Source organism: Rhincodon typus, chromosome 19, assembly GCF_021869965.1.
Source record: "Rhincodon typus isolate 14 chromosome 19, sRhiTyp1.1, whole genome shotgun sequence".
Classification (NCBI taxonomy): Eukaryota; Metazoa; Chordata; class Chondrichthyes; order Orectolobiformes; family Rhincodontidae; genus Rhincodon; species Rhincodon typus.
This window is the reverse complement of record NC_063350.1, coordinates 337,669-361,699: the sequence shown is the minus strand read 5'-3', so window position 1 is coordinate 361,699 and position 24,031 is coordinate 337,669. Positions and strand designations below refer to the sequence as shown.

The 24,031-nt window shown below is 41.5% G+C and overlaps 1 protein-coding gene across 1 annotated transcript in view; it reads left to right on the top strand.

Moving 5' to 3' along the window:
- Positions 1–24,031, top strand: part of LOC109915181 (fer-1-like protein 4) — a 223,800-nt gene that overhangs the window by 22,303 nt on the left and 177,466 nt on the right. The window contains exons 5-12 of the mRNA XM_048608493.1: positions 896–1,045; positions 1,694–1,751; positions 6,312–6,443; positions 9,259–9,321; positions 12,761–12,845; positions 15,699–15,852; positions 20,946–21,129; positions 22,545–22,731. Coding sequence (XP_048464450.1) covers positions 896–1,045; positions 1,694–1,751; positions 6,312–6,443; positions 9,259–9,321; positions 12,761–12,845; positions 15,699–15,852; positions 20,946–21,129; positions 22,545–22,731 — 1,013 coding nt within the window. The remainder of the gene's footprint in view (positions 1–895; positions 1,046–1,693; positions 1,752–6,311; positions 6,444–9,258; positions 9,322–12,760; positions 12,846–15,698; positions 15,853–20,945; positions 21,130–22,544; positions 22,732–24,031) is intronic.

The following is a 24,031-nucleotide window of genomic DNA, read 5'->3' as shown; positions in this document are numbered from 1 at the left end:
TTTGGTGCCTGATAGCTATTTAATGCTCCATTGATATTAATTAACTGGAAATGTGACTTTCTCTTACTCAGGAGGAAGTATCTCCTCTTGCCCTAGCAGCATCAGAAGCTGTAGAGGACAGGACTGGGACAGTGCCCAGGAGCAGACAAGTGTGAGGGTCTCTAGGTACAGGGGCAATGAGGCCTTCAGTGGGTGAGCAGATTCAGGCTTGTGGGTGTTGCTGGAGAAGTGAGGGGAGGAGGAAGCACCTGCAGGAGCTGGACCTTGTGATGGATGGGACAGTCTGTCCAGTTTTAAAAGAAACCCTCCACCCTTCCTGCCCACAGCCTCAGCTGTGTCATTTTCCAGATCTACACCCCATCCCTCAACTTGACCTGCCTGTCAGAAAATCATAGCTGTCAGGAAACCACCTCAAATGGTCATTAATTGTCTACTTATGGGTCTCGGTAGGGGCAAAGGCAGACTGGGTGTCTGGGCCTCACTCTTGCACTGTTCAACTGTGGAAAGGTCAGGCCTACTGGAAACTGGATGGGAAAAACATTGGAGGAACATTATGGGGCACCCTGCCTACAAATCTGCTAGGGAGGAAGTGTAGAGTTCTGCTTGATATATTCCAGTAAGATTCTCACTCAGTCTTTGAAATTCCAATGAGGATGGACCCCTCCTGCTCACCCTTTCCTCATGAAACAAGTCCTTCAACTCAGGAATCAGCCAAGCGAATCTTTTCTAAATCCCCTCCAGTGCAGTTCTCTCCTTTCTACTGGACGGAGACCAAAACTGTCTGTAGTGTACTGGCTGTGATCTCACCAATGCCCTGTCAAGGTTTTACTCCTTTTGTACTTCACTCCCATTGAAATACAAGACACCTTCCTCATCACTTCTCACTCTCTGGCAGGTATTCAGAACTGGATAAAGAGGATCAGTTGGATAAAAAGACAAGAGCTCTTGGACGGAAGTTAGTGAACACCAATAGCTTTGAAGATGATGACGATGTTGATATTTCAGAAGTTGATATCAGTTCTGTCTCTTTCACTCCACAGAAAAGGTAAATGATGAGACAAAATACGTGCTTTGATGTTGCTACTATAATGTAGTGACTCTTCACGTGTTCCAACGTAAAAGCATTTTTGTATAGAAAGATCTCACACTAAGTCATGAGATGAACGATCAGTCAATTTATTTTGATGTGATTGATTAGGGGAGGAACATTGACTGGGGCTACATGAAATCTAATGCTCTGTGAACAGTCCAATGAAGTTCATAACTGCCTCTAGAACTCAGAATCAATGGACATGATTTCCTACAGTGCTGCAGAGAATGAGATCCTGTGACTTATGGGAGTAATGGACAGTATTACTGGGATCTCTATTTACAGGGCATGAGATGAAAATGTACTTTACTGCTTTTTGAGGTATTGAGGTAGCCATGAAATCTTGGTTCTATTTTTGTGGCTCCAATGGCAGATGGTCGATTTGGAATTGGCGATATATTTGTTTCTGTACTTAATAATCTGGGAGTAAGACAATTTTCATCTGAAACCTTTTTATTCCGTAAGGAACGATGTTCTTAGTTCAGTCTGTTGGTACTTGTTGGGAGGTTTTTATTTGTCTAGTCTGTTACCTACTTGTTGGTTACTCCACACTGGTTTTACTCAACTACTGAAATACTAAATTCGGAATAATTTTGTTCACAGTCGCTGTAGATTTTTCAGCCGAATGGAACTGGAAACACCCAGCATACAGAATTTCCAGGTAATGTGTGAAATACGAGGTTTAAATATGAATTTAGAGTTAGCTGATAGGACATGTAGCCACACTTATCCAGGAGGGCAGGTAGACAATCGGTAAGGTTCCTTAGCCTAGGATTGTATCAACTGCAAACAGTAGCCAATGTTGTATCAGGAGCTGGCTTCCCTTTACGCGCTCTCTCTTTCGTCCATTTCTGACCTGATTTCGATAAAAGTACAACATGCTGGTGGCTTGTGTGTGTAATTGTGGGGAGGAGGAAGCTTTTCATTGGTGGGCCCTGTTGTCAGTTGGTGATGCAGCAGATAAGGGCAGGCTAAGAGTTTCCTGGTCAAACAGGACGGTCCTTCATCACAGTCATAACTTCCTGCCCAATTCCATTTGATTCACATAAAACCTATTGAGAGCTTGTTGGTGGCCCACGTGTTTCCAAATTTGCATTTTTCTTGCAAATATTCCACGTGATATTGGTTTTACTTTATTCTTGTGTATAGCATCGTTATTTGTTAAGACTAGGTTAGTCAAGAGTTAAGTGTATTGGCACATTTCACGATCGGCATACATTAATGGTTAGAGGGGAGTCAGGGACATTTCCTTAATAGTGGAAGAAACAAAACTTCTTTCATGCACCCTTTATCGAATGTTTGCATTAATGTCCATTGTTATACTTACCACTGTGTGATACTGCAGTCTCAGCTGGCCCTCCTTTATATAACACCCACTACCTTTAAATGTTTGTGAACTTGGGACCACAAGATTCTCATGCAGTGCAAACTTTATTCTGAGGGTGAGACTATACTCAAAACTGTTGCACGCTAATGAGGTATGCAAATGCATTACAAATATTAACCCTGTAGTACCTGGCGTATTTCCTGATAAGTCATAAATATACCTCTGTACTGCTACTTGTCTTCAGGAAATCAAAATTTTACATGTCTCCTAATTTAGTCACCCTACAAGTGACATTTTTGTTCTTGAGAGTTGGGGCATGCCAACCAGGAAAGAGGTCAGAAGCGGCCAGGTGTGGAGGTGAGCCAAGTGGAAAGCTGACCTTGCTTCACTGGCATATTCCCAAAGATATAAAAGAAATGAAATAAAAGGCCATCCTCCATCTCATGGCTTCTAGCGACCCAACTCCCCATGGTCCTCATACCCTCCATGCCAATCTGTGTCACTGTAACTATGCTATGGCTCTTTATTTCCCCATTCCAACTTAATGCAAACTGATCCCAACCCACCACTCCACACACACCACCTTGTGTCCTTACACCAACTGTGACATCATGGACTGACCTCAAGATGAGATTAGCTAAAACAATAGTGCGTATTGAAGAAATAACTAACTCCAAAAAAAAACCCTCTTATTGATAGAAATTATCAGAAACTCATTATCCTACTTTAAAGTATCTATAACTACTTTGAGCTACCACTCAATCACTCCAAGGAAAGTAGCCCCAGCCCAGTAAGCCTCTTCCTATAGCTCAAACCCTCCAATGCCAGTAGCATTATTGTAAATCTTTACTGAACCCTTTCATGTTTTGTATCATCTTTCCAGTAGCAAGGAGACCAGAATTGAATGCAGTATTCTAAAAGTGGCCTCACCAATGCCCTATACAGCTGCAACAAGACACCCCATCTGCTATACTCAATGCACTGACCAATGAAGGCAAGTGTGCCAAATGCCTTCTTCACTACTCTGCCTACTCCACTTTCAAGGAACTATGAATCTACACCCCCAGGTCCCTTTATTCGGTAACACTCCTCAGGGCCCTACCATTACCTGTACAATTCCTGCCCTAATTTGCCTTACCAAAATGCAACACTTCACATATATCTAAATTAAACTCCTCAGCCCACTAGCCCATCTGATGAAGGTCCCATTATAGTCAGAGGTAACCTTCTTTGCTGTCCACTACACCTCCAATTTTGTTGTCATCTGTGAACTTACTAACCATACCTCCTATATTGACATCCAAACCATTTATATAAATGACAAAAAGCAGCGGACCCAGCACCGATCCCTGTGTCATACCATTGATTACAGGTCTCCAGTCTGAAAAACAACCCTTCACCACCACTCTCTGTCTCCTACCTTTGACCCAATTTTGTAATCAACTGGCTAGCTCCCCCTGGATTCCATGTGATCCAATCTTGTTAACCAGTCTACCATGTGGAACCTTGTCGAACACTTTGCTGAAGTCCATATAGATAACATCTACCACTCTGCCTTCATCAATCTTCTTTGTCAGTTCTTCAAAAATCTCAATCAAGTTAGTGAGACATGATTTCCCACACACAAAGCCATATTGACTATCACCAATTAGTCCTTACCTTTCCAAATGCATGTCCCTCAGAATCTCCTACAACAACTTACCCACCACTGATGTCAGACTCACCAGTCTGTTGTTCCCTAGATTTTCTTTACCACCTTTCTTAAATTGTGGCCTCACATTAGCCAACCTCTAGTCTTCTGGCATCTCGCCTGTGGTTATTGATGATACAAATATCTCAGCAAGGGGCCCAGCAATCTCTTTCCCAGCTGATCAGGTCCCAGGGATTTATCCACCTTTATACGTTTTAAGACATCCAGCACCTCCTTGTCTGTAATATGGACACTTTTCAAGATATCATTGTTTATTTCCCCAAGTTTTTCTAGTTTCCATGTCCTTCTCCGCAGGAAATGCTTGCTTAGTATCTCACCCATCTCCTGTGGTTCCACACATAGATGGCCATGTTGATCTTTAAGAGCCCTCTTCTCCCCTAAGTTACTCTTTTGCCCTTAATGTATTTGTAGAATCTCTTTGGATTCTCCTTAACCTTATTTGCCAAAGCTATCTCGTGTACCCTTTTGGCCTTCCTGATTTCCCTTTTATGTATACACCGACTGCCCTTATACTCCTCGAGGGATTCACTGGATCCTGGCTGCCTATACCTGACATATGCCTCCTTCTTCTTCTTGCCCAGTGCCACAATTTCTCTAGTCATCCATTCCCTACACCTACCAGCCTTGCTCTTTGCACTAACAGGATCAAACTGTCTCTGAACTCTCGTTATCTAATTTTTGAAAGCCTTTCACTTTCCATCCATCCCTTTACCTGCGAATGGCCTCCCGCAATCAATTTTTGAAAGTTCCTGCCTAATGCCATCAAAATTGGCCTTACTCCAATTTAGAACTTCAACTTTTAGATCTGTCTATCCTTTTCCATCACTATATTAAAACAAATAGAATTATGATCATTGGCCCCAAGTGCTTGCCCCCTGACACCTCAGTCACTTGACCTGCCTTATTTCCCAAGAGACGGCCACGTTTTGCTCCTTCTCTGGTCTACATATGGTCCACATATTGAATAATCATTCAACGAAGTACTGCTAAGCACTTGGCCCAATCACTGGCACTTATTCCTGCCTCAAAAGATTCAAATATATTCAAGGATGAAATTGAAAGAATTTTGTTTTTCAGGGAATCCAGGAACTTCGCAGGCATGTTGACTTAAGGCTGAGGATTAACCATGATAATATTGAATGTCAAGGGTATGGGCCAAGTACAAGCTTGATGGGCCGAAGGGCTTCTTTTGTGCTCTGAGACTCTATGACATAAAAACAAGAGTAGGCCATTCAGCCCATCGATCCTAGCCTGCCATTCACTATCATGGATGATCATCTCCTTAATCTCCCTTTCCTGCAGTCACTCTGTATCCTTTAAAATTGTTATTGTACAGAAAATAATCGATTCCTGCCTTCAACTTACTGAGTATTTGAGCTTTCACAGCGCCTCGTGGTTATAGAATTCCAGAGGATTCATCACTCTGTGAAAAAATTCCTCCTCATCTCAGTCTTAAAATCCCTGCTAGTTATTCTGAGATAAGGTCTAAGTGCTCCCCCGATATCTCCCTCATTGCTAACACTTACTTACCCACCCTGGTGCTCCTCCACCTGTGAATCCATGGTGAGAGTGATCCAGGTGATCCAGCCTGTCGATAGAGGAGAAGGTCCTCACCAGTTCCTTCCATTCTACCCACGGGGATTGGTGCTCCCAGCAGCCCCTGTGCTTGAATATTCCAGGGCACTTTTGGGTTTTGGGAGCAGATTTACCCACTGTCCTTGTGTATTTTGAGCATTGATCAGTGCTCTGTGACAGAAGGAAAACTGAGTTGCTGTTAATTTGTTTGGGTCAGGCTGTGGTTCAAGTTGCAATGACATTGTGATGAAATTTTAACTAAGTCATTTCCTTTCTATTTTTGTCTGAAAAGTGTACTTTTTACAAAAGGGGATTTTAGTCACAGAGAGCTGTAAGGTCAAATCTTATCCACAATCCAGGATAACAGAGTTGATCTAAGCCAGGATAATGTACAGTGAGGGCTCTACTCGTCATATTACCAACTCCTGTGGTTTAATGCTTGTTGCCAGTGTTGAGTGAGGGGGAAATTAGCATCAGTTTGTCTAGTCTTGCCAGTCAATAATGGGAGGCTGTGAAACAGGCCTGAAATATTTCCTGTGTGAATCTGAAGCAAGAAACAGAATGGCCTCCTGTATTGCGCTGTTCTTCATCAATTGTTTCTTTTGCAGATAACAATCAATATACTTGAAGCACGAAAATTAATTGGAGTCAACATTGACCCAGTGATTTATGTGAAGGTGGGAGATGAAAAGAAGCACACGGCAACTCAGAAATCCACTAACTGCCCATTTTATAATGAGGTAAATTCACCAAATAACTTCATATCAATCTGTGGAATTAACAGACACCACCCTACCACATTACTAAAGGAATACGCATCATTCAGCTAAGTGCTTTAGTGACTGACTTATGTTGTGTTATGGATAGGACTATTGGGTGTAATGGGTCGGTACCTATTGGGGTTTGTCATTATGGGATGTATGGAGTGTGTTACTATGGATGCAATGAACAGTATTATCAAGGTGTGTAATTATGGGGTGTAATGGACAGAATTGGGATACGAAGCTGGTGATTATTGCACTGTAATATAATTGTACGTTTTTGTTGTATCTTGTTTATGTTTTGTGTTTTGAGGCTGCATTATTTTTAAATGTTAATGTCAGTATTATGGACTTGAATTTTACTGGAACACAGTGTGTCATACATGTCAGGACCAAATATCGGTTCTGAGCCCATGCGAATGAACAGTGGGACTATGGAACAAACATTACAAACCGGGGTTCGGGAAATGGGATAAGTGAGCTTATAAAGCAAAAGGATATAGCTGCAACGTAGCACAACTACTTTGATAATGATACCTAGAGAGGGATAGGCATGTACGTTGTATTCAGAACAAAATAACTGAATGAATGGCACAAATACAGGTTCAGGGATATGATCTTATAGTCATTACAGAATTACAGTTACAAGGAGATGAAAGCTGGGACATAAATATTCAGAGATATAGGAATCTGTGAGAGGACAACCAGGGAGGGAAGAGTCATGGGTTTGTTTGTTAGTATGAGATGGAATAAGTGCAATAGCAAGAAATAATCTAGGATTGGATCATGTAAAATCTGTACAGATAAAGGTAAGAAGTAACAAGGGGAATAATCCACTGGTAGGTGTAGTCTACAGGCTCTGCAGCAGTAGCTATGTGGTAGGACAGGGAATAAATCAGAGATAATGAGGGAATTTTAAAAAAACAGTACATTAATCGTGGGTGACTTTAGTCTTTATGCAGATTCAGAAAATTAAATTGGCAAAAGTGGCCATAGGAAGTAATTCATAGAGTGTATTTGGGACATTTTCCTAGAACAATATGTTGTAGATCTAACCAGCAATTGGGCTATTTTTGATCTCGTAATGTGTAATGAATTAGGTTTAATACATAAGCTCCCCTAGGGAACAGTGGCCATAATATATTTATCATTCATTTAAAAGTGAGAAACTTGGGTCAGAAATATCTGTTAAATAAATTAAATCACATAGGGATGAAGACAGAGTTGGCTGGAGTGGACTGGGAAAGGAGTTTAACAGAATAGACAGTTGAGAAACAATGACAAACCTTTAACAAAAAAGTTCATGACTTAAAGCAAGGATATATTCCAGTGGGGGAGGAGGGTTCTAGTAAGGGGATAAGCTAGCCATACTTAACCAAGGAACTTTAGGATAGTATCACATTGAAACTAAAGCATACAATGTGGCAAAGATTAATGGTAAGTCAGAGGATTGGGAGCATTTTAAAAGCCAACACAAGATGTCCAAAAAAACTAATAAAGACGAAGAAAATAAACTAGGAGGCAAACTAGCAAGTAAGATAAAAATAGACAAAAAGGACTTCTTTAAATATGTAAAAAGGAAGGAAGAATCCAAACTGAACACAAGGCTCTTACAAAACGAGCCTGGGGAATAACAAAATAACAGGGGAGTTATATTCATACCTTCAGTAAAGGAGTAGAAAGTAAATTTGTAGATGACAACAAAATAGGTAGGAAAGTAAGTTGTAATGAAGAAATAAAAAATTAACAAGTGAATATGGATAGGATTAGGTGAATGGGCCAGAGTTTAGTAAATGAAGACAACTTATCACTTACATAGAGAGAAACTTCAGGGTACTTCAGTGTAGAGGGATCTTAATACCTATGTGTCATTGTGCATGAATTGCAGAAAAGTAGTATGCAGGTGCAACAGGAAATAAGGATTACAAATGGAATTTTGGCATTTATTGCTGAATGAATAGAGTATGAAAGTAGGGAAGTATTGCTGTTAAATAATACTTAAAGTATTATTTAAATGCTGATCGATTGGGAAATGTTGATGTACAAAGGGACCTGGGTGGCCTTGTGCAGTAGTTGCTGCAAACATGCAGGTGCAGCATGTTAGGTAGGGAAGTGGTGTGTTAGCCGTCATTACAAGACAGTTTGAGTAAGGAGCAAGAAAGTCTTACTCCAGCTGGACAGGGCCTTGGTGAGACCACACCTGGAGTATTGTGTGCAGTTTTAGTCTCCTTTCCTAAAAAAAGATATAGTCGCCATAGAAAGGGTGCAGTGAAGATTCACCAGACTGATTCCTGGGATGGTAGGACAGTCCTGTGAGGAGTGATTGGGTTGACTAGGCCTCTATTCACTGGAGTTTAGAAGAATGAGAGTATAAAATAAACACAGAAAATTCTGATGGACATGGACAGACTGGATGCAGGAATGAGGTTTCCCCTGATCAGGGGTTCAGAACTGGGTTCACAGTCTCAGGATGTGCAGTAGATCACTTTGGACTGAGGTGAAGGGAAATTCTTTTACTCAGAGTATGGCGCCCCTGAGGAGTTTTCAAACGCAGAAGGCTGTGGAGGATGAGCCATTGAATATATTTGAGAAAGAAACAGACTTCTGGAAGCTAAAATGTTAAAGGGTAAGGGGAAATTGGAAATATGATGTTCAGATAGAAGATCAGCCATAATCATGTTGAATGATGGAGCAGGCTTGATGGGCCAAATGGCCTAATGCTGTTTTTAGTTTCTATGTTTTTAGCGCATTCTGTTTTTACTACAATAAATTACTGTGTCTGTTTTCTTCCTAGTATTTTGTTTTTGAATTCCAAGAGCCACCAGCTGTCTTGTTTGATAAAATTATTGAAATTAAAGTAAGTATGAACTGTTACTAGCAAGAATATTTAATTACTCATATACTAAGTTCAGATTTTGATTTAAGATAAATGCAAAAGGGAAATGAGCTACAGAAATCAACTGTACTCATCAGGCTTTGTTATCCAGTTTATTATCAAATCTGCCGATAAGTGGGTGCAGCTGTTGCCTGGCATGCCGACTTCTACCTGGCTCAAGACGGGTGCCTGCTCTCAGATGCTTCCTCTTATCTCTCCCTTGACGATAATCTCACCACCAAACATCAGGCTGTTATTTCCAGGACTGTCACTGACCTCATCTCCTCTGGAAATCTCCCCTTCACAACTTCCCACTTCTTAGTCCCCCAAACCCACACAATCTGATCTCACCTGCTTCCCAAAATCCACAAACAGGACTGTCTTGTTAGAGCTATCATGCTTCTACCCCCCAGACATATTTCTCCCTATTTTGAACTTTTTGTTTCTCCCCTCATTAAGTATTTTCTCACTTGCACATGTGATTCTTCTGACGCTTTACATTGGTTCCAAATTTCCAGTTTCCTGGTCCTACCTGTCTCCTTTTCACCATCGACGTGTAATCCCTATACATGTCTATCTCCCATCAGGATTGTCTGAAGCTGTGGCCAGCTCTAACATGCATGAGTTCTAGCAATGCCTGTCTGTTTGTGAAGTATATGGATGATTCCTAATTCCTGTCCTACTCAGGGTCCCTCCCACAACTCTGTCTTGGGTACATTGATGATGTCAACAGCACTGCTTCCTGTTCTCATCCAAAACTAGAAAAATTAATAAATCTTGTTTCCAATTTTCATCATTCTCTCACCTTCACCTGGTCCAACTCTGACTTTCCCCTTTCTGCCTTGACTTCTCTGACTGCAGCTCCTCACACCCTGCTTCCTGCAAGGGTTCCACTCTCATCCTCTTAGTTTCTCTGTCTCTGTTGCTTCTGTTCCAATGGTGCCATCTTCCGCTGGGGTGCCTCTGACATGTCCTCATTTTTGCTCGACTGAGGACTCCCACCATTGTGGTTGATAGGGCCCTCAATAATGTCCAACTCGTTTCCTATACTTCTGCCCTCATCCTTGCCCCTCCCTCCCACAACAACAATAGGTTCCCCATGTCCTCATTTTTTACCCCACCAGTCTCTGCCATTGAAGGATCATCCTCAGCCAATTTCATCACCTCCAATGGGATGCCACCACCAAACAGATTTTCCCCTCCCCTCCACTGTCAGCTTTTCAGAGGGACCATCCCCTCTGTGATACCCTGGTCCACTCCTCCATCCCTCCGAACACTTCCTCATTCTCCCATAGCACCTTCAGATGAAATTGTGGAACATATTACACTTGTCCATTCACTCCCTCTCTCCAAGACCCAAACAAGCCTTCCATGTGGACTCTGCTCCTCCCATGGGGTGGCACAGTGGCTCAGTGGTTAGCATTGTTGCCTCACAGCACCAGGGATCTGGTTTCAGTGCCACCCTTGGACAACTGTCTATGTAACATTTGCGCATTCTCCCTGTGTTTGTGTGGGTTTTCACTGGTCCTCCAGTTTTCTCCCACAGTCCAAAGATGTGCAGCTTAGGTGGATTAGCCATGCTAAATTGCCCATAGTGTCCAGACATGTGCCGGCTAGGTAGATTAGCCATGGAAAATGCAGGGTTACAGGGATAGGGTAGGAGTTGGGTCCAGGCCTGCGGAGGGATGGTGCAGACTCTTTCTGTACTGTAGGGATTTGATAAGATTCTATTCTATGTGAAGCATTGTTTTATTTGCACTTCTTTCAATCTACTATACTGCATTCACTGCTCAAAGAGGCAGCCTTCTCTACCTTGGTGAGATCAAATGCAGACTGGGTAATCACTTTACAGAACAACTCTGCTCCATCCCATAAGAATGCCCAACCTTCCAGTTGCTTGCCATTTGAATAAACCATCTTGCTCCCATGCAAATATTTCTATCCTGTGCCTACTCCAATGCTCTGCTGAAGCCCAATGCAAGCTGGAGAAACAGCACCTAATTTTTCGCTTAGGCGCTTTACAGTCTTCAGGATTCGAAATGGAGTTCACAAGCCCAGAACATGAACATTGTCCTCCCTTCCTCACCCCATTGTGTTCTTTCACACCCTCTTTTCCACAGTGCTTTCATCGGTTTGCCCTCAGTCTAGCTGATCTGTTTTCTGCATTTAACACCCATCATTAACACTTATACTTCATCTATATTGTTCCTTTACTATCATTAACAGTCCCTTTGTCTTTTGCTCTGGACACTCCTTGCCATCTGTTCCACTTGCTCCTCTTGCTCCCTTCTCAACAGCATAAACACAATCAATTTTCCATCCCTGTTCGATTCTGTAGAAATCATCCTGAACTCTCAACATGAACTCTGTTTTCTCTCTCCACAGAAACTGCCAGAGCTGCAGAGTTTCTGCAGCATTTTCTGTTTTTATTTCAGATCTCCAGCATCCACTATATTTTATTTTTATATATTATTGTTTTTCAGTTGGGGTGTTTAGAATTCAAACTGTGGGAAGGAACATTTATGCAAGACTATAATTTCACTAGAGTTCTCCCCAGTCATTGAAGTAAAGTTCCACAGCTACTTAGAGACAACAAGGTGCAGGGCTGGATGAACACAGCAGGCCAAGCAGCATCATATTCGATTTTAACCCCACTGCGAAGCCTCTTCTAAGGATGCCTAACCTGAAGAAGTTACCCTCCTCCCTCCGGACAAACCTCAAGGGATCTCTCTCCCACTGCAACTCTCTCGTAAGCCTCTCTGCTCCTATGATGCTGCTTGGCCTGCTGTGTTCATCCAGCCCTGCACCTTGTTGTCTCGGATTCTCCAGCTTCCACAGCTACTTGTTGCCTTCCACTTTGAAAAATAGTCACAGTTTCAAACCTATCATTCATGAGAATCCATGCCCAATTGTTCTGAGTAGGCCTTGTTGTAAAACAGCTGGGATGAGGTATGCTGGCAAAGTGTTCCCCTCCTTGAAGCAACACTGCAATAAATGATTGTCGCATTGTTTTCGATTCCCAAACAAGACAAACCTTCTGACGTAACAGGGTGCAGAGCTGGATGAACACAGCAGGCGAAGCAGCATCATAGGAGCAGGAAGGCTGATGTTTCAGGCCTAGACCCTTCTGACGTTTTGCTTTTGATTGTGTTGTGATTACGATTTAAAAAGTCTTATTATTGATTTGTAGACCAGTGTGGAAGTGTCAGTCCAAGAATGCAGGGCTCTATTAGGTTGAAACTATAAGAACTTGGTTAAATTAAGTATTAGCCCACAGTATTGTGCAGTAAACCCTAGATATGCCTGAGGGAAATTTGAGGGTGCCAAAGAGTTTCACAGTTTGCAGTTACTGTGAAAGAATGAACTTGAATAGAAACATTGGCAACAATTTGTTTTATGCCTAATTTTGTTTGTGCTCTAGGCTGTTCACGCAAAAAAAATTCCATTCACTGGAGTTCAGTTGGGAACATTCAAGATTGATGCAGGGACTGTCTATCAACAGCCTGGTAATTAGATACATTTGTACATCAGTGATATTCTATTAATTTGTGAGATACAATCTTCATTTTGTTATAAATGTCCTTTTTGTGTGGTTCCCTTTCTTACTTGATTCTGAAAACAACTGGACTTCCTGTCACATCATACACTTCCAACAAGGATTCACAGAGCTATCAGGCTTACGTGGCTGGGGAGTAGCATTCTGCACGTGTGCAGAAGGACCCCATGGAATTCACACAGAGGCTCAGCTTGCTTTGTTACTCTGACCTTCTGTTCTTAGTCTAATTCCACTAATATTGCATAGTCTATTCCTCTTATTTCATTGTTGCTTAATTGAATTAGTACTGAATTCCCACTTCACTTTATCATTTACATCACTTCATTCAAATCGATTAAAATTCCATTTTGTTTTAGTGGAAGAAATGATTTTAAGTTATTCTAGTAGCTTGTATGATGCCTCCTCTCCCCCCAGGAGCATACATAAGAACTCGACATAGAACATAAGAACTCGAGATAGGAGGATGCCATTCAGCCACTTGAGCCTGTTTCACCATTGAATATAATCTCACCTTGCCCTCAACTCCACTTTCTTGCCCACTCTTCATAACTTTTCAACCCATTGCTGATTAAAAATCTGTTTCTCTCCTTCTTAAATTTACTCATGCACCATACTTTGGGGTAGTCAATTCTACAGATCCATGACCCTTTGAGTCATTTATCCTCATCTCTGCTTTAAATTTGCTACCACTTATCCTAAAACTAAAACCTCTTATTCTAGATTGCCCCACAGAAGGAAATATCCTCTTTGCATCTACTTTGTCAGTCCCCTTTATATTCTGAAATAACTCAATTAAATCTCCTCTCATTCTTGTAAACACCAGAGAATATAGACCTAATCTGCTCAATCCCTCTTCGTAAGACAAACCTCTCATCTCTGGAATCAATCCAGTGGTGTATCCTCTAAGTTACCTCCAATGCAACAAGTTCCCTCCTCAAGTAAGGGGGCCAAAACTGTACACAATACTCCAGGTGCAGTCTTACTAACGCCTTGCTCAGTTTCAGCAACACTTCCCTACTTTTATACTCTATTCCTTTAACAATAAATGCCAAAACTACAATTGCTTTCCTTTTTACCTGCTGTACCTGCATCCTAATTTTCTTCAATTCATGCACAAGGACACCCAGATCCCTCTGCACTGAAGAACTCTGAAGGTTCTCTCCATTTAGATGGCAAGTTGTCTTTCTATTCCACCAACCAAAATGGATAACCTCACAATCATACAATCCCTACAGTGTGCAAGCAGACCATTCAGCCATCGAGTCCACGCCAACCCTCCAAAGAGCATCCCACCCAGACCCACCCCATCCTGGTAGCCCTGCATTTCCCGTGGCTAACCCAATAAACCCACATATCCCTGAACACTATGGGTAATTTAGCATGGCCAATCACCAAGTTGCACATCTTTGTAATGTGGGAGGAAACAGAGCACCTGGAGGAAACCCAGGGAATGTAGACACAGGGAGAATGTGCAGACTCCAGACAGACAGCTGCCTGAGGGTGGAATCAAACCCGGGTCCCTGGTGCTCTGAGGCAGCAGTGCTAACCACTGAAATTTAGCCCATTCACTGAACTTATCCATATTCATTTGTAAATTTCTTACTTCTTCATTGCAACTTACTTGCCCATCTATTTTTGTGCCATTTGCAAATTTGGCTGCAGTACTTTCTATCCCCGCATCTAGACCATTTATATACATTTCAAATACTTGGGAACCAAGGACCAAACTCTGTAGCACCCCACTAATTACAGCTTGCTAATCAGAAAAAGATCCATTTATCCCAACGCTCTGCTTCCTGAGGACTCTCTCAGTCCTCTGTCCAAGATAACAAATTATCCTTAACTCCATACCTTATTAAATGCCTTCTGAAAGTCCAGATATACTACAAATATGGGATCTCCATTGTTCATTTTGCTAATTATATCTTCAAAGTACTCTAGCAAATTAATCAAACGTGATTTACCCTTAATGAAACCATACTAACTCTGATGGATTGTATTTTGACTTTCCAAATTGTTACTTCCTTAATAATTGATTCTAACAATTTCCTAACTATAGAACCCCTACAGTGTTGAAACAGGTTATTCGGCCCAACAAGTCCACACCGACCCTCCAAAGAGCATCTCACCCACACCCATCCCCCTACCCTTTCCCTGTAACCCATCATTTCCCATGGCTAACACTCTTAATCTACACATCCTGAACACTATGGCCAATTTAGCATGGTCAATCCACCTAGCCTGTGGACTATCTTTGGACTGTGGGAGGAAACCGGTGCACCCAGAGGAAACCCACACAGACACGGGGAGAATGTGCAAACTTCATACAGACAGTCACCCGAGGCTGGAATCGAACCCGGGTCCCTGGCGCTGCTGCCCTGACTCATGTTAAACTCACTGGTTTATAGTTTCCTACTTTCTGCTTCCATTTTTGAATAAGAATTTATTTGTATTTCATAGTTTCTCCACAAACCGTCTTAATCTTTCTGTATCTATTGCTTTTTTTATAAATATAGCGTAACTTCCTTGGTTGCTAATTGCTAACTATCCTGCCGTGTGAGTAAATAGTTTACACTAGTACATTTGTTTCAATCCTTTCCATAAATTGTAAACTTTATTAAGGTTGTCACAGTCTTCCTTTTGTAAAGTACCTGGAATGAGATTTGCTTCTTCACTTGCTGCCTTCTCAGGGGCAAATGATAACTTTAACATTGAAATCATAACAACATCATAGCTTGTTGCCATTTTTTTCGTTAATAAAAGATCATCAGAAAATTATTAAACATTCTCCTTGTTTTATCAGATCACAAGTTCTTCCAGAAATGGGCAGCTCTAACTGACCCTAAAGATACAAAAGGTGGCATAAAAGGATTTGTAAAGTGTACAATTACTGTCATGGGGAAAGGAGATTTACAAGGCTGTCTCTCTGTCACTAATCAGGATGAAGATATTGAAAAGTAAGTGAAAAATAGGATAAATGTAGCTGTTATGGGGAATGCTGCAAGATGCAGGAAGCAGATTGGGAATGTGGAAATCTGTGGGGTTAATTGAATCCATTTTCCAAAGACCTGGCACAGTTAAAATGGATTGATGAAACTTAATGTTGTAAGATTCTACAAACTCAACAGTCCATCAATTGTTGGCTTATCTCAGTTAGTGCAGCACCTTGTGGATAGGAGTATGCGGGGTGGGTAGGGGTGTCAGCTGGCCTCAGTACCTGACTGCTGGAGGGGAAGAAGTGTCTAGAGAGTGACATCTGCTGGTCACTATCTAATCGTATTGGTTAATGGATGTATATTTTGGTGCATTGGGCTCAGGGAAGTTTGTCTGTGTTGTTAAGTATCACATACTTTGTTTAAATTGTTGATATCAATGTATGATACCAACTGGCTGTGACATCAAAGAACAATTATTAGCCATTGAGGATGAGTGCATAATCAACTAAGGGTGGAATCTTTCAAAGAGAAGCCTTGTTTCTACATAGCAAGCCATTTCTGATGTTACTGCCTTAGAGTTGCTATTTCAGATCAATGAGAATGATCTGAATTGCAGTGAGGAAACAAAGCTATTCCTTTCTCTCAAGCGATCTGTTTATTTACCAGCAGAGCCCTCCCTGGGGATGTGGGGAGGGGAAGGGAGTTGTGCAGAGTCCAGGATAACAGCGATTCAGTCTACACTAGGGATATTTCAGTTTACCAAGTGAGTTCCTCAGGCCTTTACTTCCAACCACAATGGAATAGCCTAAGTGATAAGCTCCACAGCACCAGGGACCTGGGTTCGATTCCACCCTCAGGTGACAATTTAAACAAAGTGTGTGATGCTTAACAACACAGACAAACTTCCCTGAGCCCAATGCACCAAAATATACATCCATTAACCAATACGATTAGATAGTGACCAGCAGAACTGTGTGGAGTTTGCACATTCTCTCCGCGTCTGCGTGGGTTTCCTCCGGGTGCTCCCCTCCCACAGTCCATAGATGTGCAGGTTAGGTGGATTGGCCATGCTAAATTGCCCGTAGTGTTCAGGGATGTGTAGATTAGGTGGGTTTATAGGGGGATAGGTTTGGGTGGGATGCCTGGAGGGTCAGTGTGGACTTGTTGGGCCGAAGGGCCTGTTTTCACACTGTAGGAATTCTATCATTCTATCAATGACCTTGTTTTATCAGGCATGAGCAGCTTCAATGTGCGGTTTGAGCAGAATCACTTTATATTGTTTAGTGTTGGTGACAATAATTTGCATTATGAAAGCATTTCTAATGCTCCAACTCTTCACAAATAGAAATAATTTAGAAAATGGAGAAATAGCAAAAGGATTGGCTCAAAATTTGGTCAAAAGATGGATTTTGGGAAGATGAGTGGAGTTTAAGGAGGGTGTACTGGTGAGAGCAGCAAGACACATGTAAACTTTGGCACCAATGTTATGGTGAGGGGTGTCAGAAAAGAAGCAGAAAATTGTCAGAAGGAATGTAATTTTGGAAGTGGTATCATAGATGGGTGAGATGAGGCCATGGAAAAGTTTGAGTATGCAAATGAGATTTAAGACATAACGTGCTTGGGGCAGGTGGCTTGGTTGCTCAGTTTGAATTGGGTAATAGATTAATGAAGCTACTGGAAGGATGGAGTTTAGTGAGCTGTGGAATAATGGGAGATACAGAATGAACTAGTTCTGGATGAACAAGTGAACAGAAAGGGGATGAAGTCAATATCAAAGGAGTGGAATTGTTTCAGGAGTTGAAAATGATAGTTTGAGGCTTTCTCAAGTAGAGGCGTTATCAATGTTTTCTATTGCTGCACTGTTTCTATTGTATGGGAAGTGATGCTATATCAGTAAGGTGAGCGAAGAAATTCACAGCATCCCTTCAGTAAATTCTTACCTGGTGTTTAGTCAAGACTTACCTATGGTCAAAATTTAACTGATGGCTGGTTATGTCTCAACAACATACAATTACAATAATATCATTGAGTATAAAAAAAACAAATAAACTTAAGGCTGAAATCTAGTCAGAAGGCTCAGTTAAGTCCAGGAGACACTGGAGCAGAAGAAGGCTGTTCAACCCATCATGGCTGCTTTGCTGTTCAATGAGATCATGGCTGATCTGATATTCCTCAATGTTACTTTCCTGCCTTTTCCCCATAATCCTTCATTCTTTTGCTCATTAAAAAAAACCGTGCATCTCAGCCTTGAATATGCTTAATGTCCCAGCCTCTATTGCCCTCTGCAGTAAAGAATTCCACAGATTCATTGCCCTCTGAAAGAAGAAATTCTTCCTCATCTCTGTCTTAAATGGTTAACCCCTTATTCTGAGATTATGCCCTTCGGTCCAAGATTCTTCAACAAGAAGAAACAGCCTTTCTCCATGTACCCTTTCAGTTCCTGAAGAATCTTGTATGCTTTAATAAAGTTAGCTCTCATTATTCTCAATTCGAATGAGTACAGGCCCACTCTACTCAACCTTTCCTCATTAGACAGTCCCTCCATACCCGGGGTCAGCTTGATGAAACTTCTCCAGACTGCCTCCAATGCCAGTATATCTTTCAAAGAATAAAGAACAAAGAAAATTACATACAGGAACAGACCCTTCGGCCCTCCAAGCCTGCGCCGATCAGATCCTCTATCTAAACCTGTCGCCTATTTTCCAAGGATCTGTATCCCTCTGCTCCCTGCCCATTCATGTATCTGTCTAGATACATCTTAAATGACGCTATCGTGCCCGCCTCTACCACCTCCGCTGGCAACGCGTTCCAGGCACCCACCACCCTCTGCGTAAAGAACTTTCCACGCACATCTCCCTTAAACTTTTCCCCTCTCACCTTGAAATCGTGACCCCTAGTAATTGAGTCCCCCACTCTGGGAAAAAGTTTCTTGCTATCCACCCTGTCTATACCTCTCATGATTTTGTAGACCTCAATCAGGTCCCCCCTCAACCTCCGTCTTTCTAATGTAAATAATCCTAATCTACTCAACCTCTCTTCATAGCTAGCGCCCTCCATACCAGGCAACATCCTGGTGAACGTCCTCTGCACCCTTTCCAAAGCATCCACATCCTTTTGGTAATGTGGCGACCAGAACTGTACGCAGTATTCCAAATGTCGTCGAACCAAAGTCCTATACAACTGTAACATGACCTGCCAACTCTTGTACTCAGTACCCCATCTGATGAATGAAAGCATGCTGTATGCCTTCTTGACCACTCTATCAACCTGCGTTGCCACCTTCAGGGTACAATGGACCTGAACACCCAGATCTCTCTGTGCATCAATTTTCTGCAGGGCTTTTCCATTTACTGTATAGTTCGCTCTTGGATTGGATCTTCCAAAATGCATCACCTCGCATTTGCCTGGATTGAACTCCATCTGCCATTTCTCTGCCCAACTCTCCAAACTATCTATATTCTGCTGCATTCTCCGACAGTCCCCTTCACTATCTGTTACTCCACTGATCTTAGTGTCATCTGCAAACTTGCAAACTTTCCTTAGGTTTGAGGCCCAAGACTGTTCCCAGTATTGCAGCTGTGATCTGATTAGTATCTCATATATTTTTAGTGAAACCTTTCTACTTTCATATGTCATTCCCTTTGAAATAGAGGTCACCATTCCATTTGCCTTCCCTATTACTCGCTGATCCTGGATACTTTTTTTTGTGATTCATGGACAATGATTCCCAAATCCCTTTATTCTATAGCTTTCTGCAGTGTTTCTCCATTTAACCAACATTCAGCTCTTTTATTCTTCCTGCCAAAGTACATAATCTAACTTTGTCTCACATTATATATACAATTTGACAAATATTTGCCCATTAACTTAACCTGTCTATACCTCTTCAGACACTTTGTGTCAACCTCACAACTTCCTATCTATATTGGGTTGGGATGATTTATACAAAAGTGCAATTGTTATTCAGTGAGTTAATCTTTGAGTTTAGGCTCATTGCGTGACAGTATATTTATTTGTGCTGCAACATGAGAAAGAGCACTTCCTGCACATGAGCAGATGCAGTCTATCTCTGAGTTTATGACAATTTAAACCGTGAAATGCTCAGCTTTTTTCATTGAATTATGCCTCTTTTACAAGCTGTTGACTTTTAACTATCTCCTTCACAGTGATAATGCCATGTCGGAGAGCAAAGCTCCTCTTAAGAGCACCTTTCAATTTAAACAGCCGCAGTCTCAGTGACAGTGCATCTACATCACATTTTTTTAGTGTTTTAAGTAACAAAATGACATCATACAACTTGGGGCTTTGAGATCATGACCCTGAGATTAAAAGCTTCATTAATTAATGACTGAGCTCACTTGGCTGTGTAGGAACTTGCTCCTAAAAGTCTCAGCAGCGCAGGCTTTTAGAGATGTGAAATGAAAAGCGAAAGTACTGGAGAAGCTCAGCAGGTTTGGCAGCAGTCTGTGGAGACAGAAATAGAGTTAATCTTTTGAGTTCAGTTGAAGGTTAGACTTGAAATATTAACTGTTCCTCTCTCTAGAGATACTGCCATACCTGCTGAGTTTCTCCAGCCTTCTCTGTTTTTATTTCAGATATACAGCATTTAAATTATTTGCTTTACCATAAGCAATGTTCACATTCCGTATTTAGTGTGACAATTCTTTTGTCATACCTTCATGTTGAACTTGTTTTTCTCAAGATCTAGAAATCTTGGCTATCTCATTTGCAGGAGTGTACCTTCTTCATTCAAGTTCATTTAACCAGTCTCCAGGTCTAGGTTAATCTCAGAAGATCATAGGAATTAGGAGCAAGAATAGTCCATTCAGCCCTTTGACCCTGCTCTGCCTTTCAATATGATCATGGCTGATTTGATTGTAGCCTTAACTTCACTTTACCGCCTGTCCCTCATAACCCTCGACTCCTTTGCCAATTAAAAATCTAACTCAGCTTTGGATATATTCATAGCCTAGCTCCAGAGAATTCACTGAGAAAAATCCTCAAAGCCGTTAATCTCTTAATCCGCTATTTGTTTCTGCTTTGGTAGCTTCATGCATTAAGGTGGTGCCTCTCCATTTTGTTTCCTCACTAAGAAACATCTGATTGTGTTATAGGAATCTTCTACTTCCAAAACAAATGCCATCTGAGAGACCTTGGGCCAAGTTCTTCATCAAGGTTTATAAGGCGGAGGATCTCCCCAGCATGAACTCAGGAATAATGGGGAGTTTTTCAAAAATTCTGAGAGAACATAAAGTTTTCATTGATCCTTATGTTCAAGTTAGCTTTGCTGGGCAGCAGGTAAACATATTAAAGATATTCTTTTTGGGAAGTGGAAATCTTAGTTTGTTAAAGTGGAACTTTTGCTATCTGGAGTATTGTTTTCCTTAGATATACTGATGCTCATCAAAAATAAGGGTTGAAAAAGATCATTTCGTGCATCAAACTTGCCCAGGGAGCGCCAACTCTTACTATTCTCAGCATCCATGTAAACTCTTGGGAGAGACATAAAAGCAAAAAAAAAGAAATCAGGTGTATGACTCTAGGCAGATGGTGCCAACTGAGATAACACGGTGTGGAGTTGGAGGAACACAGCAGGCCAGGCAGCATCAGAGGAGCAGGAAAGCTGATGCTTCGGGTCTGGACCCTTCTTCAGAAATGGGGGAGGGGAAGGGGACTCTGAAATAAGTAGAGAGAGGGGGGCGGTGATAGAAAGTGGATAGTGGAACAGATAGGTGGAGAGAAGATGGACAGGTCAAGGAGGCGGGGATGAAGCCAGTAAAGGTGAGTGTAGGTAGGGAGTTGGGATGTAGGTTGGTCAGTGGGGAGGGAGAGGCGGGTAGGTGGGAGGGAAGATGGACAGGTCAAGGAGGCGGGGATGAAGCCAGTCAAGGTGAGTGTAGGTAGGAAGTTGGGATGGAGGTTGGTCAGTAGGGAGGGAGGGGCAGATAGGTGGGAGGGAAGACCAACTGAAAATTTTATTTTTAACTTTTTCTGGCCTAAATATGCTGAGTTAAACTGTTCCCTGTCAGCAGACTCAGCATTAATGAACATGGTGCCCACCTAGACTGGTTTATTCAGTGGACAGCATTTCCACCCACTTAGCCAAGTGGCAGTATTGAGCCCATCACTATTTTTCTCATTTTTTTGTTTTGGAACTGTGAGTTGAAGTTATGAATTTAATTTTGAACAACTGCTTGTTTTAAATGTGGATAGAACAAGGACAGATGTTTTCTGTTGGGGAATGGCCTGGAAAGATAATGCGACTTAATTACTGATCTAAGGACACAATAGATGAATCGGCATCAAGTGATTTCATGAAGTCCTAGTATCAATGGTTTAAAAACTGTTTATTGAACTAGCAAATTACAATTCTTTTATTTTAATCTATCCCTTAAATGTCTGGCTGTCTGTATATGAGTGGGTTTATGATCAAAGAACATTGGTCTTTAGATCATAAACATTAATTAGATTACGTTGTTGTTTATTTGCATCATAGTATTAATAATAAATTATTAAATTTTGTTTGAGTTATAAACTTGGTGTCCAAGATCTGTTATTCATGAAGACTGGTTGGGAACAATTGGACAATTTTATTGGTCCTTGAATGTTTTATTTTCACTGTGTTGCAAATTCAGCAACAATGAAAGCTAATGTCTAGAGGAAATTCATAAGAACGGGTGTGTTGTTTTAAACAGCATTTATTCCATTAACAGGGAGAGACATCAGTGGAAAGCAACACTACAAAACCAGAATGGAATGAACAAATCACTTTCATTGAGATGTTTCCACCATTTGCTCGACGTATCAAAGTTCAAGTCATTGATAATGCTAAAATTAGTGATACTGCTGTCGCAACTCACTTCATCAGTTTGGAACAAATATCGGATGCTGGAATTAGTGGTGAGCACAAGGGGACTTTTATTGTTCCCTCTTGCCTCCATTTTTTGAAATTTGTTTGCTTTTCTCATTGCAATCTCTTTTGCTTCTGAATACTGAAGACCCTAGATTATTTTTCATTGTAAACTCTCCCATGTTTCTAGAGGGGATTCTCTGTAATCTCTCTCTAGACCCTGGCCTCTCTGTTTGGTGCAGCTCTCTGTTGTTCTCTATTAAATGAATCATCCTGGGGCCCATTTCAACAACAGCTGCCCAGTGGGGAATGTGCATCAATCAGATGACCATCTATTAACTTCAATGAACAGAATTAGGTGGGTATTAAATAGGCAATCAGGCTCATCCTGACAGATTCCCATCTGATGAGTGAGGTTAAATTGAAGAGTGATCGTTTTTCCTCTAAACTTCCCTTTCTCAGACTTTCTAAGTTTCTCTCCATAATCTCCAAGTGCATCACTGTACACTGTACACAGCAGATTAGTGCACCATCTTCAATCATTGGGGAAATAGTAGCAGAGCTCGGCCTCTGGACCCTTGAATAATTCAGTGATGTCACAGCCAATCAGTCTTGGTCCTCTTTCCTGTCTATCTCTCATGATGCTGGTTCTGAAGAAAAGATATATGGGACTCAATGATCCAGCCTCCACTGCTCTGCAGGGAAGAGAATTCTAAGCATAATTATCCTCTGGGAGAAGAAATTCCTCATCAATTCTATCTTAAATGAGAGACTCCCTATTTTTAAACAGTGTAACTTGCCCACAGGGGAAACATTCTCTCAGCGTACACCTCAGAATCTTATATTTCAACTAGATCCTAACTCGTTTTTCAAAACTCTAATCAGAATAGGTCTACTCTAATCAACCTCTCCTCAAAAGGCAATCCCCTCATCCCAGGAATCAGCTGAGTGAACCTTCTCTGAATTGCCTCGAAGGCAAATGGATCTATCCTCTGTACACTAATATGTGTCCCATATCGTCACTGTCAAGAAGTCCAGTGTCTCCTTAGATTAATTAAAGACTATCTGCAGTGAGTGAAACAACATTGATTGTATGTGGAAGGAAATTTACCACTATTTAAGTTTTCCAGCCTGACAATGATTAGCCCTGGAATTGCTGATAGGGAAGGAGACATTGAGGGACTTGTAGTCAAAGCAGTAAGTGATAGACCTTTTATTGAACTACCAATTAATGGGAATACTGAAGACAAGTACTGGACAAATTGTGATACATTGACTCATTTGAGACTAAAGAGAATTTTTAATTTTGCCATTCTGTCTCGTGATTGCCGACCAGTTAGCTGTTCAGAA